Genomic DNA, 15,758 nt, shown 5'->3' with positions numbered 1-15,758 from the left:
GATAATAAATAATAAAACAATAAACAAAGCGGTGTTTTTATGCTTAGTTTGACTTAAGAAACGTAAAGAGTCTGTAGGCCAACTGCATCATCTGCAATATCAAACAATATAATATTTATTAATTTAATAATGTTACTTACATCTGTAAAGTGCATCATATTGACTTCAATTAGACCATAGGCATTGATTTCCTTAGGTATTTCTGCATATCTAAGCCAGATAAGCATAAGCTTGCGATATTTCTTGGTGCCCTGATACCAATTTTGTTCGTAAATTGTAGAATTTACGCGTAGAGACTTAAAATTGCTTTAGATTTATGTAAACTTGTTGGAATTGTTTTATACTTACAGCTTCATGTAATTGCGTGGAACGCATGCAAATCTCAAAGGTGAAACCCACCAATACCAATGTAGGCAATATATATTTAATAATCAGCAGCACATCCTGTGTTTCCGTAATCAAATATAAATGACAACAAATCGTAGTGGCAACCACCAGATGTGTAGTAAATATAGCTGCTTTAAATATATCATTAAACTGATCGCAGAGCGAGTTCAAATGCTGATGGTTGCGTATTAATTCACCAATATGTTTATAGAGTTCAGCTGCATCATTGGAGTTCTCACTGTAGCTGCCATCTAGCAGCTCTATGTTACGGCAGAGACAATCAAAGTGCATAACAAGCTGTTGCTGCATCGAACTGAAGAAGGTATCGAAGCCAGTGAAGAAGGCAGAGCCCGATAGAGTGCAGACAACGTCAATGAGCACGACCAAAGGATAAGCCATGTGGCTTTGTCTCAAATTCCAAGGCAGCCAGCCGCCAAGCACTTGATGATCCATGATTATGGACTTATCGCGACCTGCACAGGTTACCATATAAACCAGTACAGGTGTCCAGATGAAACCATTAAGTGATATGAGCACAATATTGCGCACAGCATTGTAGCGCTTAACAAATTCTTTATGCGCCTGCTCCACTTTATATAACCTTTGTGTCTCCAAATCTTTGGGAAATATCCTATCCAGTTCGTTCAGAAAATTCATAGTATCATGTCGTTTTATATAGCTTGCAATGCCACGCATGGTAAAGAATATTGTGATGCTTAAAACGGGCACATTCTGATGTGAAGCCACTCCCAAGTATTTGGATCTTAGAATATCGTATGCATTCAAGCCAAAATATAATGCATCCAGCAAAAAGGATAAGCCGAATACCAAATTGGGTTTACTTTTTAAACGTCCATTAGCATCGCGTATTAGCGGAAAATGTACCATATGAAAACGTCGTTGTACCCGTTGAAATACCCAGAATTGTTCAAATTGAATCAAGTTGTTCTCATTCATTTTTGTTGTTACTACACAAGCTGAACTCCCAAGGATCACTGCGAAGTTTTACATGCCAAGACATCTATATATTCTACTAACAGGCTCTATTCTTAATTGATATATAATTGCGTATCCCAGATATAATTACTAGCTTAACAACTTAATAATTTGCTTAAGCAAAACTGACCTTGAATAAAAGCCTTACTGTGGGTCTAGCACATCATAAATAGGATTTCTATAGGGGGAATGCATTTTACAATTGTGTCTAATTATAGTGCCATTCATATAGTTTTACTATAAAAAATGTTCTTTAAGTTCACTTTAAGCATTTTAATTGGATTTAAGAAATGCAAAAAGTCTGTAGGCCAGCTTCATAATCTGAAACATATAAATATACATAATGTGCATAATAATTTAATTGTCTCTCACCTCACTAAAATGAACCATATTGACTTTAACCATTCCATAGGCATTCACATTCTTGGTCAGTTGCGCATATTTAAGCCACATTAATATAAGCCTGCGATATTTTCTGCTTCCCATATACCAATTCTGATGGTAAAGTACATAATTTAGGCGTTCTGACTGAAATTAAAAATATAAATTATAACTCTTTAAGGTAAGCTTTACTTACGGCCTCCTCTAGCTGTGCGCCACGCAGACAAATCTCAAACGTAAAAACCACCAATACCAAAGTGGGAATAACGTATTTTCCAATCATTAACAAATCCTGCGACTCTGTTATTAAATACAGATGAAAACATATAGATGTGGCGCCCACAAGATGAGTTGAAAATATGGCACCCCTGACAATGGTGTTAAAGTGATTAACGAGTGCATTTAGATGCTGATGACGTTCAATTAAATATCCTAGCTCCACATAGAACTGTTGTTCATCATTCGACGTAACACTGTAAGCCACATTAATGTCTTTAATGTTGCGGCAGAGGCAATCGTAATGCATTATAAGTTGAGCTTGCACTGCATTGAATATGGTATCGAAGCTGCTGAAGAAAGCAGCGCCAGTTACGGTGGAAATTACATCGTAGGCCCAGACTAGTGGATAAACATAATGATTCTGCCTTAGATCAAATGGCAGCCAACCACCAAGTATTTGATGATCCAGCAATATTGGCGCATGACGGTCTTCATAGGTGAGAATATACATGACGACAGGAGCGCAGGCGAATCCAGTGAGAGCAAGGATTGTAAAGGCTTTAACGTAGCTATAACGTTTTAGAAAGTTAGCATACGCCTGATCCACCTTGTACATCCTTTGTGTGGTCAAATTATTAGGAAATATGTCATCGAGCTCATTGAGTATATTTATTATATCCTGTCGTTTTAGAAACAGTGCAAATCCTCGAATAGTAAAGTACACAGTTATGCTTAAAACGGGTAAATTCTGACTTGAAGGCACATCCAAATACTTTGATTTTATAGTATCGAACATATTAAAACCGAAATATAAAATATCTACGCCAAATGAAAATACAAACACTAAATTAGGTTTACTTGCTAAACGACCGTTATTATCGCGATACAATTGAAAGTGTATCATATGAAATATATGCAGAAACTTTTGAAAAATTAGGAATTGATCAAACTTAATAAGTTTTCCCATTGCGCTCCGATTTACTTTAGCGCGCAGTCGACACTGTGAAAGGCTTTTATAGAAGATGCCAATATATGGAGCCTTGCATTAAGTTCTTAATTGCAATGGGCTTAATTGTAGCTTATGCAGGTAATAATACAGCAGTGGTGCTATTAATTGGCGAAATGGGCTTAACTAGTAATTAAATTACTGAAGAAAGAATCTTGCAATTCTTGTTGGAATGAAAATTTGCCTTTTATGTCAACTGGCAGTTAGTTTTATAGCTTTATAAATTTGAAAAGCACGTTTTAGCACATCGATATGCAAAATTTATCGATTTTTAAATTGGTATTTTAAGTTGGTATTTTAGGCACGCGTTTTGGTAATAATATGCATGTTTGTGTTTTTAGAATTTAACAACATAAAAATGGAAAGAATAAAAGTAAGAGCGTTAAATATATTCAATTTGCTAGCAATTTATTATTTAATTCTTTAAATTGTGCAGGCATGCCTGGGGCAGCAACAGCTAACCGACGAGCTAAAGCAAAGACAGGTGAGCATTAAGTTTAACCTTTATCAATCTTTTATATGTAATATTTACATAAATATATGTAACAGGCCATCACAGATCATTTGCTGCAGCTCATACTCTACTCAAAGCGCCTGCTCGTGGACCATGTGGAGGCGCTGGAACAGTGTATGCAACAACATGCGGCAAGAGCAAATGACTGGCAGTTGTTAACAACGCGGAATGCTGCTTTGCTGCTGGGCGGCACTGTCCTGGAACATTTTGTAACGCCGCGCGGTTGGCGCTTAACACTTTTGCCGGCCATATTGCTAAGCGGCACATTTGGTACGCTCTATGGCGTTAAAAATGTATTTGTTTGCCGCAATAAGATTGTGGAGCGCAAGCTGGAGAAGCTGGTCAAGACCATTGATGAGTTTGGCAACTGCATTCGACGCAATATGACGTACTTTCAAGAGATTATTATAATGAAGCAGGCAGAGCTGATTGAGTAAGTGCTGCAAATACTTTATGTAGTCAGTTTATAAAGTAAATTTTGCAGATCGCGACAAATTGAACGCGCTTGGGATTGCATTACGGCTGCTAAGGAAGTTACGGAAATACTCTACGATGCAACGCGCAAGCTGGAGACCGACTATCCGCTGCCCACCAAATATGGTCCATTCTATGCGTCCATGGAGGAGCTGCGCGAGTGCGAGTACTTCAAAAACAATGTCACGGACTATAGTCCCAAGCATATAAAGGATTTTCACAACATCTTTGCCTATGTGCAGTCGCAATATTTACTGCGATTAGCTTTAACTATTATGACCAAGCCATCGATATCGCAGCTCAGCGAGGAGTTTGTAAAGATTGACAATCTGCTGCAGCAGCTAGTGCAGGAGGAAGAACAGCATTTCAAGAATCTAGCGCTGGCGATGCAGAACAAACAGCAAATGGAGCTGGCGCAGCTGCATGCAAGCAAAACGCAGCAACAACAAAGCGGTCCCATTGCTGTGCTGCAGCATTCATCGTTGAAGCTTAGCGCATGCATGGTGGCCGTAGCTGGCGAGTGTCAAGCATTAGATGTAACCTTGCAGCAACTAACTGCAACAGAGGCCGCACATAAAAACAATACCAAGCATCTGGTGGCTGTGGCTCACAATATGCGCGGCATTGAAAATGCTTTGGCCGTATGCTGTGATGACTTTCAACGCTTGATGCTGGTCTACAATAAGTTTCTGCACAGCAAGCTGGACTTGGAGCTGGATACGCCGCGTTCGAGCAGTCAGGCAGCCAAAAGTGATGAGTTTCCCGAGAGCATATTGCGCGTCGAGTTCTCAGAGCAGCCTGATGATCCGCAAGGTCGTGATGACTTCTATGCTTATATGTATGATGCGGAGGAGGCGCGTCAGCAGGAAGATCAGCATGCACCGTATCCTACACCCGAAAAGGAGCTGCTTAACTTTGAGAAGCGCATAACCAAAAGCAAATTTAAACCTGTGCTCAGACAGCTGAAGGATCGCATTGATCCCATACGCCAAGTGATGCTGCAAAAGGAGCGTGAAGTACTTACAGCCAAAGGTATTAATGTAGATGAGCTCTTTGGCAAAATGGAGCAGGTGCAGGATGAACAGCAGCAGCTGGATAATCGCATTACTGAAGCAGCAGCAGCAACAGCAACTCAAAGTGATTATGATGGCTCCAGCTCTGGCTCCGATTCTGCCGACGAAGCAGCTGCCAGCAGCAGACAGCGCAGCAAACAGCTCAAGGAACGTGATAACTTTGCTGAAATGCGCCAATTTCTGGCACAAAAACAGGCAATCAATCTATTTAAGCTGGACGCAGCAATGCCAACAGCTGCTCCAGAGGAGCTGCTCGAAAGCGAATGCTAGGACTCAACTCAATAGTTGTTTACTTTATTTAATCAATTTATACCTTAGACGTTGAGTTGTGAACATTTGTTGATATCACTTTTCTATATAGCATAAATTATATCAAACATGAACTTTATACATTTATTAAAGAACATGCACAGCTTTTTACTAAACTAAATGTGTTTCAAAAAATTGCATTTTATTTGTTAAAAATTGTATAAACTAAGGAACTTAAGTACAAAAAATATAAACAGGCGATGGCAATACCAGACACTCGGAGCAGCTCTGGATTATACAAATAATGGAATATGTACAGAATAAGCTGGCAAAAGTCTTTTTGTCTTTCTTCTTCATGTAATCTTTGGCTACAAAGCGCTTGCGGCATGTTGCAAGTAGGAATACTGCTCAAGCATTTGGTGCGCCCGTCAAATTGCTGTTGGCTGCACCAGCTCCAGCTGTGGTCGCTGTTGCTGCCGCAGCATTGTTGAACTTGCTGGTAACCGAAGCCGGCTGCAGCTGCGAGAAGGCGGATAGATTGCTGCCTCGCACGCTGGTGTAGCGTATGGGCTGCACGCCATAGTCGCTGCCCTTGAGACGACGACGTATGCAGACCACAATGAAACCAATGATCAATCCCAGCACGACCACAATGCTGGCAATAATGACGGTGAGTATTACATAGCGGCGGCGCAAAAAGCGTGGCGGATCATCATCCACAGCCATATACTTTTTAGGTATCACCATGCTGCAGATCTGCGTGGCTGTCAAGTTGTGCAGCGGCGCTCCAGCCAACAAATAGGGCGTGTCACAACGCGCGCCCACCGAATCAGGCGACAGCGACTTAGGCGCACCAGCTTGTTCCAAAGCTTGCAGCAATTCGCAGCTGCAGTCCCAAGGATTCGTTGCTATGGACAAGCTACGCAGACGTGGCCACAAGGCAGCGCTGCTGTTGCTGCTCACATTCAAATTGAGAGTGCTTAGTCCATTGCCTGATAGATCCAACGTAGTTAGATTGCGACTTTGCTGCAGATCATTGAACTCTAAGCGCTCCAGCTTGGGATTATTTTTGCAGTCCAGCTGCTCCAGCGCACGCAGCTGCAGTGCACCTTGCTCTATGCTGCGCAGCAAGGGCATGTCGCTTATGTTGAGACGCCGCAGCGCTTGCAGTTGCTGAAAGCTCTTGGCCTCCAGTTTGATGATGGGATTGAACATTAGGCTCAGCTGCTGCAGCGTGGCGCCCAGCTGTTGTATGCTAGCGGACACTGTGGCTAACTTGTTACCGGACAAGTCCAAGCTGCGCAGCTCGTTATGCTTTGCGAACAAATCCGAGGGCAGCGTAACCAAACCATTATACGACAAGTCCAAGCGCTGCAGCTTGGCAATGCTAGCCAATGCAGCAGTTGTGGTTGCATCCAGCACACTGAGCCGATTGTATGCTAGCGCCAACTTGCGCAGCTCTGGCGTATACTCGAACAGCTTGGCGTCCAGACGCGCTATGCTGTTGTGACTCAGATCGAGATCTCTGAGGCCAATTGGTTCGTATTTGCTGCCATTGAAGGGACCACGAAACAGCTCCGGCTGCAGCGTATTGTCGCTTATCTTGTTCCACGCAAGAAACAGACTCTCCACATGTGGCACATCCATAAACAGCGGCGCTTGCATTTGCATTATGCCGCAATGATTACAGGCAAAGGTCACCGTTGCATTTGTCGCCGGTAGCTGCTGCAGCAATTTAATGTTGTTGCCCGAATACAGTGAAACTATCTCCATGCCCGTATGCTGTGTGCCAAACTCGCTGGGCCAACGCGCCAGTATGTGCTCGAAATTCTTTGTGGCGCAATTGAGCGTCTGATGCAGCCGATGATTGCTGTCCTGCACACTGAGGCAAACGCATGTTTGGCAAATCTGCGTCACTGGCTGATAGGGTATATCCTCATGTTGTGCACTGGCGTAGTTCAGCAGCAAAGCTGCTGCATTTAGCAACTGCAATAATAGAAATTATAAAGCATAATTAATTTTTTTGTGGCATTCTTTATCTCTGTTTACTTCAGAGAACACCTGCCAACTGTTTACTCATAGTTAAAACACAGCTGTTGTTTATTCTATGCCATGAGTAATTTTTAAATTTTAGATAAGCAATTATGCTTGATAGAAAACCAAATTTTAATAACTTGCACTAATCACCTGCACAGCTTGAACTGCGACCCTCGACTGAGCTCCCACTAAACTGCACCTCTATTTAAAGCCTACGCTCTCAATTGCTTAGAGAGCGTCACTTAATCTAAGCTGTTACCGAGCCGCCGCTCTCAATTGCTTAGAGAGCGTCTTTTGATCACACACCTACGCTCTCAACATAGTGTAGGGCCTACCGCAAGCAAAAGAGAGTGAGAAGGCGCATGCATTGGTAGTTAAGCCTAGGTAACGGCTTATCTCTTATCTCACGTTGCTCAGCTTATGTTCGATTTGTTTGAATTCAATTTCCGTTGCACTCGTTCGAAGTATTATAAATGATATAGCTATTTACGCTTCCAATTATAAAAAGGTTTCCCTCTTCACTATATATACATATATATATGTAGATCTATATAGTACTTATACGCATACTATAGCTGACTGTATCCGAAAACAATGTCTGATAAGATAAACGCTACAGTTTGACATTTTAGTAAAAATAAGTTTACTTACCAGCAGCAAAAGTTTATGCTTCATTTTGTCGCGTTACAAGTTTTGTTTTTATATTTTATACGCTTTTAGTTTGTATTTATTAACAATAACAATTATGTTATTGCAATTGCTTGCACTTGTTTATAAAAGTTTAATTTTTACAGCGTGCTCTGCGCCGCGCAGACTTTTCAAGAGTAGAAGCTAAACTGAATAAATAAATGTAGCGCCCAACGGTTCTAGGCGATATTTGGTTTGATTAGATAGGCCTCTTACTCTCCCACGCTCACGCACACACACACGCTCACACACACTTTCGCTCTCTATTAAAATATCCAATGTCTAAGAATGAATGTGTCTTCAAAGTTGAATCATCAACACTCTGCACTCTGCTTTGGCAAGGTCGTAATCGTAGATTCTGTCTTCTATGCCAGCTGCATACTGACTACAAAAAATAGGAGCAGCATGTTATTGGCTCCATTTCAGTATTTTATTCATACAAAACATACATATGTATCCATATGTGTGTTTGTATTGGGGTGATTATTTATGATAAGATAAGGAGTTATGATAAGTGAGCGCAAAAGCAAATGATGTTTACTCTCAATGCCTAAGAGCTCTCACTGATCTCGATGTGAATACTATAAAATAGAAAGATCATTCGATAGCGATCGGGGCACTATGCAGCCTAATTGTATATAAACTATACGTACTATGTATGTCATTTGGTTTCATTGAACTTTGCGCTACGATTTATGAGTGACACATATGTCTTTATGAATATGTACAGTAGAGCTTCGATTGTATTCGAATTCTGTTTTTTGAAAGCAATGCGAATCTTAATGATTTTTAACAACTCACAGCAAATCTCACAACTTTAATTATATAGCATTTCACTGTAGATTTTTCTCTTAAGTTAATATCCACTTAAGTTTTACTGTATTAGTATTCGAAGCAAATTGAGCTGTTGGCTGAACATGTAAATTGATGCGACTTTAAGAGGGGCTACAAAAGAAAAAAATAAACAAATGTTTGTGGCCAAAGACTGACAATTGGTTGCATAAACAATAAAGCTGCGGCAGCTGTGAGTCACTTGAAGTTATTTTGTGTGTGTATCTTTAATTCCAATATTCCGCATTTGTTTGTCTGGCAAGCACATTTTTAAAATGACTACACGCGATCCAATAGACACACACACACACAGATACAAACAGAACCAACACAAATACACTCGCGTCGCCTTTCAACTTGCAGATGAAACCCGTTTATTTCTTTTTTAGTGGTCTGCACTTTTGCAGCTGCCTTTGAAAGTTCATCTTCGTTATTTTTGTTAATTGTGTAAACTCTTGTAGAGTTGCAAGTTGAAAGCGAAAACGTAGCAGCTGCGTTTGTTACCTGCCTGTTGCTCAAATTGTACTGAAACTGGAATTTGTTGTGACGGCAGCTTTAAGCTGCTGCATATCGATTCCCGTTCCCACAAAAGCTGGAGAACGATTTGCCTCTGTGCCCTCTCCCGCTTGGGGAGTTAAGCGCCAAACCGGTCATAGGCCGAATTCGGATTCGAGACTATGCCACACTGTCCAAGCGCTCGTTTCATTTTAATGTGCAGCTTTAGCTAGAAGAAATGCAATTGCATTCAGCGGAAACTATTAGTGGCACGTTCTTCCGGTGCGTGTTGCTTGCGGTCAACTTTGAAGTTGTGTTTGAAACCAGAGTTGTGATTAAGAACAAACATTTATACAATATAATTAGTATGTACAACAGCGTCTATCTGCTATGCATGTAGTAGTCTATAGCTGTGGAGAATGCCGCAAAGCCCAAGCCGCCAATGATGCCTGCCTTAATTCCAGCACGCAGTCCAATCAGGCCACCAGTAATGCCACCAGCATAGGTGCCGTTTTTCCAGTCTGTAACGCCGCGTTTCTATAGGATACATGCTTCAATTAGTAAGCGGTCTTGTAAATCTCATTCTCACTTACGCTCTCTATCGTGCACTCCACTACTGAGAAGACAGCGCCAATTAGCGCAAAGTTCTTTGCATATGAATGCGTTGTGGAGCGCATCTCTTTCAGCACTTGGCGTGCCGTTTGTTTCTTTTCATTCGCAAAGGGATCGGACATATTGGGATTCACAGATGCACTAAACAGACCCAGCGCAGCACCCAAGCCGTAGCCTGAAATATGAGAACAATTTGTAATAACTCTAGAGACATAAACTATTTATTAGCACTTACCCATAACACAAGCCATTGCACTTTTAAAGCCACAACTCTCAACAGCAGTTTCTATTAATTTTTCTTCGTTTGTTTTGATTTTAATTGGTCCATTAGATTTTGGTATTATAATATTTTCACGATATCTCTGCATATTGCCAACAAATTGCATTGCCATTTTATCCAGGTCGGCGTTGTCAAACATGCGCGGCTTTGCCGCCTCCTCGGGATTTGACCCTGGATTGGGTATCATTGACATTTTCAAATATTTTACTTAAATGTTTTAATACAGAAATAACAAAATCAAAAAGTGTGTTTGTTATGTATTAATTTAATAGGCTTATCACATTGCTAACAGCTGACAGAGTTGTCTACATATGGCAAGCGTCTCGATAAATTGAGCTATCGATTTCTGTTTTAAGCATAAACACAAAGAAATTAGAAACAATTTAAATTGCTAATATTCTTTAATAAATTAAGCTCTCATAACAAGCAATAATTTGATATTATACGTAAGCTAATGCACACCTTGCTTAAAATTACATTTTATTGCTATCACAAGTTGATTATACATACAATATATATATACCAAAAATTAAATAAAACATGCACTAATTGCATTTGATTAATACATGGGTCAAATCTTTGGAACGCTCTCAATTAAAAGCATAAATCAGCAGTAGAATTACACAGAATGCTATCACTGCGCCCAATATAAGCGAATCGCGTCGTTTCTTGATGTTTATGCGCTGTATAAGACTGATAAAAGTAATTAATATCGTTTTCAGTGGGCGTGTAAATATTGTTTACCTTGATATTAAAGGAAAACGATTAGAAATGTCATTGAAACGTGTCTGAAGTCGCTTGAAGGCTTGTCGCTGAGCATGTAAGTTGTCCCTTGTTTCTATGGCAATGTTTATTTGATCGTTGACCATATTGCCGGCACTGCTTAGATGACCACTCTCCTTCATATACATTTCGCGGCGACTGAGGCCTGATATGGATGGACTGCTACTGGTAGCGAGACCCGATCCACGCAGCAGCTCTTCACGCTCTATACGCATTGTGTGATTGGCAGAGATTTTGTTAAATTCCTGCCTGTATCCCTGCAGTATCTCTCTATGCCGCTGAAGAGTGTGAACAGCTGCAGCACCTGTTGCTGGCAGGTCCGCCATCGTTTCATTTAGGCTGGACAACTACAACGTAGAGTTAGTGCTTGATTCGTTACTTTAACTTTAACAACTTACCTTATCGAGCATTTCTTCAATTTCAGCTGAAAGGGAGTCAAATACATGTTCACCCAGCAATGGTGATGTGTCAGCGCTGCTGTTACTAATGCTGCTGCTGCCAGCTCCAATTTTGCTAAACGCAACCAATTTCATATCAATTTCATTCTCCAAAGTGCGCGCCTGCTTGCGTAGCACTGCAGACAGTTTATATTAGCAGGTAGTTAAGTATGTATTTAATTTTAAGTATTACCATCATAGCTAGAGCCACCCATTTGCATTGTCCGGAATTTTTACTTAACTTTTATTTGTATGCGCTAGTTTGTTGATAGAGTGGAGAGCGATACTTACTCATTCGATACGATACTTACTAATTTTGCTCTAGCACTATTCAAGCCAAAAAGAACGACGTTGGCAGCCCTGGCTCAAATTGCGACAAGCATTAATGTGTTTACAACGTTTAAAATAAAAAAATAATAGTTTATAGCTCTATGTACAATGTCACAGGCACAATCGAATAATGATGCACGTGTGCCGGACGAGGAGAGTGATCTGTTGCAGATCAAGCCACTGTAAGTAAAAATAAACATTTAAGCGCTTTGGTTAACCGGTCTCTTCAATTTGCCAACAGCGGTGCCGGTCAGGAAGTGGGACGCTCATGTATCATGCTGGAATTCAAAGGCAAGAAGATAATGCTGGATTGTGGCATACATCCGGGTTTGTCTGGCATGGATGCGCTGCCCTATGTGGATTTAATAGAAGCCGATGAAATCGATTTGTTATTTATAACACAGTGCGTTTAATTTAAGCTTTACTTTTAACAATTAATTTAAAGTATGTTTCAACAGTTTTCATTTGGACCACTGTGGCGCCTTGCCTTGGTTTCTGATGAAGACTAGTTTTCGCGGGCGTTGCTTTATGACACATGCTACCAAAGCTATATATCGCTGGATGTTGTCGGATTACATTAAAATCAGCAATATATCAACAGAGCAAATGTTGTACACGGAAGCGGACCTCGAAGCCTCCATGGAAAAGATAGAGACAATTAATTTCCATGAGGAGCGCGATGTTATGGGCGTGCGCTTTTGCGCCTACAATGCTGGACACGTGCTGGGTGCTGCCATGTTTATGATAGAAATTGCAGGCATTAAAATATTGTACACAGGCGACTTCTCACGCCAAGAGGATAGACATTTAATGGCAGCCGAGGTACCGCCCAAAAAACCCGATGTACTTATCACCGAGTCTACCTACGGCACACACATTCATGAAAAGCGCGAGGATCGTGAGACTCGTTTTACATCTCTAGTTCAAAAGATTGTTATGCAGGGCGGGCGTGTGCTCATACCCGTGTTCGCGTTGGGCCGTGCCCAGGAGCTTTTACTTATACTGGATGAGTTCTGGTCACAGAATCCTGATCTGCATGAAATACCCATCTACTATGCTTCCTCGTTGGCCAAGAAGTGCATGGCTGTCTATCAGACCTACATTAATGCCATGAATGATCGCATTAGACGCCAGATTGCAGTCAATAATCCTTTTGTGTTTCGTCATATATCCAATTTGAAGGGCATTGATCACTTTGATGATATCGGTCCTTGCGTCATTATGGCTTCACCTGGTATGCTGCAGTCGGGATTGTCGCGTGAGCTGTTCGAAAGCTGGTGCACAGATCCTAAGAACGGCGTCATTATAGCTGGTTATTGTGTTGAGGGTACCTTGGCTAAAACTATCTTATCTGAGCCGGAGGAGATTACAACGCTCTCGGGACAAAAGCTACCCCTTAACATGTCCGTAGACTATATATCCTTCTCAGCGCATACGGATTACCAGCAGACCAGCGAATTTATACGCATGCTGCGGCCCAATCATGTGGTGCTTGTGCATGGCGAACAGAACGAAATGTCGCGTCTGAAGCTGGCGCTGCAGCGTGAATATGAAGCGGACGCCAGCACCGATATTAAATTCTATAATCCACGTAATACACACGCAGTGGATCTCTATTTTCGTGGTGAGAAAACGGCAAAGGTAATGGGCAATCTGGCGGCCAAGAAACCAGAAGTGGGCGGTAAGCTCTCTGGTGTGCTGGTCAAGCGCGACTTTAAGTATCATTTGCTGGCGCCTTCGGATCTAGGCAGTAAGTACTTAATAATTTGTATATAAAATTAGTTGTGTTAACATTTAACTTTTATTTAGAATACACGGACATGAGCATGTCGGTGGTAACGCAACGTCAGTCCATACCCTGGACCAGCTCGTTGGCAACATTGCAGCTGCTTTTGGATCGTATTGGCGCTGGCTGCGTTGAGGTTGTGGATCCGGAGCGCAAGCTACGCGTCTTCAACTGCGTAGAGCTTACAGTGGAGCAAAAAATTATCGTCATGGAATGGCAGGCAACGCATGTTAATGATGTCTATGCTGATGCTGTCTTGGCGTGTCTCATGCAATCCGAGCTGGGCGGCACTAATATCAAGGGCGCTGCCAAGCAAACCAAGTCGGAGGAGTCACGCTTTCGCGAATGCCTCATGGAGACGCTGCAAGATACCTTTGGCGAGAGCTGTGTGCCCAAGCTGTTCAAGGGTGATGTCCTGCCCGTGACTGTTAGTGGCAAGCATGCCGAAATCAATCTTGAAACTCTGGTAAGTTACAATGTACATTCTAAATAAATAATTTCTAATCTCCGCTTGTCTTGTAGGCTGTCGTTTGCTCTGAGGATGAGGCACTGCGTCAAATGCTTAACACTACTGTACAAAAGTTGCATCAGATCTTGGTATCAACCTATTAAATAAATATAAATTCCAATTCAAGCATGTATTTTATTTTATTTAAGTTGTAACATTTGTGGTTATTAAAATCATTTAGCGCGCAGTTCTGGTCTTGGCAATTTGCTCCTTGAGCACCAAAATGCTGGCACGCTGCTCTGGCGGCAATTGTGCAATCTGATCATCGGACAACTGCAACACTTGCATGATAAGTGCAGCCTTCTCCTGATCGGAAGCATCAGATGGCAGTACACCATGTGCGCCCAAGCGACTCTGCAATTGCAATGCCGCCGACTGCTGCTGTGCAGTGACGACTTGCTGCGGTGTTGGTTGCTGTGGCGCCTGCACAGGGCCGGGCGGCATTGCACCACGCAGACGTGGATCCATTGGACGCTGTCGTGGATCGCTTGGGTATGGTACAGATGCAGACGGGGCTACTTGCTGTTGCTGCATTTGTCCGCGTGTACGTGGATCCATAATTGGTGCTGGCACCGGGTTAGGCATAGCGCCGGGCACTTGACGCATATCTTGGTCTATATTGCGATTCATCATGCGCGGATCCATATTAACGGGAACACCGCCGGGTACCATGCGCAAATCAATGTCATTGGGATGCATATTACTAAAGTTGGGACCGGGCCCGGACATTGACTGCACTCCAGACGGCTCTCTTGGCGCTTGTTGCGGTGGTGGCTGCTGCTGTGACATGCCACCACCTTGATGAGGATTGCCGCCCAGCACAGGTGGCATTTGATTAGCTTTGAAAAGCATACCGAGCGCCTGCTGCGGATCAACAATGCGCATCACGACCATGGCTTGCAGCAAGGCATAGGCCAATTGAGGATTCAGCATAAGCATCTGACGCGCCTCCGAGGGATTGCTAACAATGCACAGTTTCATTTGTTTCATCAATTCGTACATCTGTTCGGGCGGCAGCGATGCAACCGTTTTGGTAATCAGCTCTGGCGCATCGTCGGGATCGCAGGGTTCGCCATAGGGATTCTCAACCTGTGGGCCTTGCAACAGCTGCTGCATTTCCATGCGCGATTTCTCTGTACAAGCATTGTCCACGCGCAATGTACGCCCGCCAATTTCGTATCCATTGAGATTACGCATGGCACTTAGCGCTGTTTCCTGATCCTTGTATTCACAGAAGCCAAAGCCTTTGGGTTTTCCGCTCTCGCGGTCAAACACCAGCCTTATGAGAGATATTTGTTAGCTAACATATATGTATATGTATTAATTAAGCATACTAAATAAATAGGGCTTACTTGAGCGACAGCACCGGTCCGACTTCGCTGAAAATTTCTTTAAGCTTCTCCTCGGTTGCTTCGTACGGTATATTGCCCACGAACACTGACCGCATGGACTTGTCCATAATACTCTGTTCTTGTGCTTTATCCGCCATGGCGCCGATTTGTTTTTCCTTTTAACAATAAATATAAAGCAGATTAAATTATTTTAGCGTTGTCAACCAGTGCTGCTAAATGGAAAATGCCGGAATTTGCAAGTGTTGCTAAGCTGTAAAAAAAAGCAAGCCAAAGTAAAAGACGCAACTCAACGACGCAATTAGCAAGTATCATCTACAAAAA

At 42.2% G+C, this 15,758-nt stretch overlaps 8 protein-coding genes across 8 annotated transcripts; 2 read left to right on the top strand and 6 right to left on the bottom strand.

Annotated features, from left to right (window-relative positions):
* Positions 1–43: 43 nt before the first annotated feature.
* LOC108601435 (odorant receptor 88a-like) lies at positions 44–1,275 on the bottom strand. Its single transcript, XM_017989333.1, has 3 exons — positions 349–1,275; positions 141–296; positions 44–91 (listed from the first exon to the last, which is right to left on the bottom strand). The coding sequence occupies exons 1-3, from the start codon at positions 1,273–1,275 to the stop codon at positions 44–46; spliced, it is 1,131 nt and encodes a 376-aa protein (XP_017844822.1).
* Positions 1,276–1,656: 381 nt separating this feature from the next.
* On the bottom strand, positions 1,657–2,599 carry LOC108601434 (odorant receptor 88a-like). The gene is made up of 3 exons (XM_017989331.1): positions 1,961–2,599; positions 1,756–1,878; positions 1,657–1,704 (listed from the first exon to the last, which is right to left on the bottom strand). Exons 1-3 carry the CDS (start codon positions 2,597–2,599, stop codon positions 1,657–1,659), a joined length of 810 nt encoding a protein of 269 aa, XP_017844820.1.
* A 634-nt stretch (positions 2,600–3,233) lies between these two features.
* Positions 3,234–5,447, top strand: LOC108604439. Its single transcript, XM_017993916.1, has 4 exons — positions 3,234–3,362; positions 3,426–3,473; positions 3,539–3,936; positions 3,988–5,447. The coding sequence occupies exons 1-4, from the start codon at positions 3,315–3,317 to the stop codon at positions 5,318–5,320; spliced, it is 1,827 nt and encodes a 608-aa protein (XP_017849405.1). The 5' UTR covers positions 3,234–3,314; the 3' UTR covers positions 5,321–5,447.
* Positions 5,448–5,491: 44 nt separating this feature from the next.
* On the bottom strand, positions 5,492–8,031 carry LOC108604440 (leucine-rich alpha-2-glycoprotein). Its single transcript, XM_017993917.1, has 2 exons — positions 7,988–8,031; positions 5,492–7,285 (listed from the first exon to the last, which is right to left on the bottom strand). Exons 1-2 carry the CDS (start codon positions 8,009–8,011, stop codon positions 5,708–5,710), a joined length of 1,602 nt encoding a protein of 533 aa, XP_017849406.1. The 5' UTR covers positions 8,012–8,031; the 3' UTR covers positions 5,492–5,707.
* A 1,653-nt stretch (positions 8,032–9,684) lies between these two features.
* LOC108602527 (mitochondrial import inner membrane translocase subunit Tim22) lies at positions 9,685–10,506 on the bottom strand. The gene is made up of 3 exons (XM_017990661.1): positions 10,197–10,506; positions 9,943–10,136; positions 9,685–9,886 (listed from the first exon to the last, which is right to left on the bottom strand). The coding sequence occupies exons 1-3, from the start codon at positions 10,432–10,434 to the stop codon at positions 9,731–9,733; spliced, it is 588 nt and encodes a 195-aa protein (XP_017846150.1). The 5' UTR covers positions 10,435–10,506; the 3' UTR covers positions 9,685–9,730.
* A 147-nt stretch (positions 10,507–10,653) lies between these two features.
* LOC108603992 (Golgi SNAP receptor complex member 1) lies at positions 10,654–11,756 on the bottom strand. Its single transcript, XM_017993222.1, has 4 exons — positions 11,655–11,756; positions 11,423–11,598; positions 10,986–11,371; positions 10,654–10,934 (listed from the first exon to the last, which is right to left on the bottom strand). Exons 1-4 carry the CDS (start codon positions 11,680–11,682, stop codon positions 10,832–10,834), a joined length of 693 nt encoding a protein of 230 aa, XP_017848711.1. The 5' UTR covers positions 11,683–11,756; the 3' UTR covers positions 10,654–10,831.
* Positions 11,757–11,819: 63 nt separating this feature from the next.
* LOC108603989 (cleavage and polyadenylation specificity factor 73) lies at positions 11,820–14,207 on the top strand. The gene is made up of 5 exons (XM_017993218.1): positions 11,820–11,973; positions 12,033–12,194; positions 12,250–13,541; positions 13,601–14,043; positions 14,100–14,207. Exons 1-5 carry the CDS (start codon positions 11,900–11,902, stop codon positions 14,187–14,189), a joined length of 2,061 nt encoding a protein of 686 aa, XP_017848707.1. The 5' UTR covers positions 11,820–11,899; the 3' UTR covers positions 14,190–14,207.
* Positions 14,201–15,683, bottom strand: LOC108603991 (cleavage stimulation factor subunit 2 tau variant). Its single transcript, XM_017993220.1, has 2 exons — positions 15,438–15,683; positions 14,201–15,364 (listed from the first exon to the last, which is right to left on the bottom strand). The coding sequence occupies exons 1-2, from the start codon at positions 15,572–15,574 to the stop codon at positions 14,263–14,265; spliced, it is 1,239 nt and encodes a 412-aa protein (XP_017848709.1). The 5' UTR covers positions 15,575–15,683; the 3' UTR covers positions 14,201–14,262.
* Between the last annotated feature and the right edge of the window lie 75 nt (positions 15,684–15,758).

The sequence above is a fragment of the Drosophila busckii genome, chromosome 3R (genome assembly GCF_011750605.1).
Source record: "Drosophila busckii strain San Diego stock center, stock number 13000-0081.31 chromosome 3R, ASM1175060v1, whole genome shotgun sequence".
NCBI lineage: Eukaryota > Metazoa > Arthropoda > Insecta > Diptera > Drosophilidae > Drosophila > Drosophila busckii.
The sequence above is the reverse complement of the archived record's forward strand: the minus strand, read 5'-3'. Positions and strand labels throughout refer to the sequence as shown.

Excerpts from the sequence above, each read along its gene's own strand:
- LOC108604440 (XM_017993917.1), bottom strand. The coding sequence starts at position 8,011 with ATGAAGCATAAACTTTTGCTGCTG. Across the intron at positions 7,286-7,987 it reads AGCATAAACTTTTGCTGCTG|TTGCTAAATGCAGCAGCTTT; the intron begins GTAAGTAAACTT and ends CTATTATTGCAG.
- LOC108603989 (XM_017993218.1), top strand. The coding sequence starts at position 11,900 with ATGTCACAGGCACAATCGAATAATGATGCACGTGTGCCGGACGAGGAG. Across the intron at positions 11,974-12,032 it reads CTGTTGCAGATCAAGCCACT|CGGTGCCGGTCAGGAAGTGG; the intron begins GTAAGTAAAAAT and ends ATTTGCCAACAG. Across the intron at positions 14,044-14,099 it reads AAATCAATCTTGAAACTCTG|GCTGTCGTTTGCTCTGAGGA; the intron begins GTAAGTTACAAT and ends CTTGTCTTGTAG.
- LOC108603991 (XM_017993220.1), bottom strand. The coding sequence starts at position 15,574 with ATGGCGGATAAAGCACAAGAACAGAGTATTATGGACAAGTCCATGCGG. Across the intron at positions 15,365-15,437 it reads GGACCGGTGCTGTCGCTCAA|GCTGGTGTTTGACCGCGAGA; the intron begins GTAAGCCCTATT and ends ATCTCTCATAAG.
- LOC108602527 (XM_017990661.1), bottom strand. The coding sequence starts at position 10,434 with ATGTCAATGATACCCAATCCAGGGTCAAATCCCGAGGAGGCGGCAAAG. Across the intron at positions 10,137-10,196 it reads TGCAATGGCTTGTGTTATGG|GCTACGGCTTGGGTGCTGCG; the intron begins GTAAGTGCTAAT and ends CTCATATTTCAG. Across the intron at positions 9,887-9,942 it reads TGGAGTGCACGATAGAGAGC|AAACGCGGCGTTACAGACTG; the intron begins GTAAGTGAGAAT and ends TGTATCCTATAG.
- LOC108601434 (XM_017989331.1), bottom strand. The coding sequence starts at position 2,599 with ATGTACAAGGTGGATCAGGCGTATGCTAACTTTCTAAAACGTTATAGC. Across the intron at positions 1,879-1,960 it reads GCGCACAGCTAGAGGAGGCC|AATTGGTATATGGGAAGCAG; the intron begins GTAAGTAAAGCT and ends CTTTACCATCAG. Across the intron at positions 1,705-1,755 it reads ATATGGTTCATTTTAGTGAG|ATTATGAAGCTGGCCTACAG; the intron begins GTGAGAGACAAT and ends TATATGTTTCAG.
- LOC108601435 (XM_017989333.1), bottom strand. The coding sequence starts at position 1,275 with ATGGTACATTTTCCGCTAATACGCGATGCTAATGGACGTTTAAAAAGT. Across the intron at positions 297-348 it reads CCACGCAATTACATGAAGCT|TCTCTACGCGTAAATTCTAC; the intron begins GTAAGTATAAAA and ends AGCAATTTTAAG. Across the intron at positions 92-140 it reads ATATGATGCACTTTACAGAT|ATGATGCAGTTGGCCTACAG; the intron begins GTAAGTAACATT and ends TTGATATTGCAG.
- LOC108604439 (XM_017993916.1), top strand. The coding sequence starts at position 3,315 with ATGTTTGTGTTTTTAGAATTTAACAACATAAAAATGGAAAGAATAAAA. Across the intron at positions 3,363-3,425 it reads TAAAAATGGAAAGAATAAAA|GCATGCCTGGGGCAGCAACA; the intron begins GTAAGAGCGTTA and ends TAAATTGTGCAG. Across the intron at positions 3,937-3,987 it reads AAGCAGGCAGAGCTGATTGA|ATCGCGACAAATTGAACGCG; the intron begins GTAAGTGCTGCA and ends TAAATTTTGCAG.
- LOC108603992 (XM_017993222.1), bottom strand. The coding sequence starts at position 11,682 with ATGCAAATGGGTGGCTCTAGCTATGATG. Across the intron at positions 11,372-11,422 it reads TTGAAGAAATGCTCGATAAG|TTGTCCAGCCTAAATGAAAC; the intron begins GTAAGTTGTTAA and ends TCTACGTTGTAG. Across the intron at positions 10,935-10,985 it reads CGTTTTCCTTTAATATCAAG|TCTTATACAGCGCATAAACA; the intron begins GTAAACAATATT and ends TACTTTTATCAG.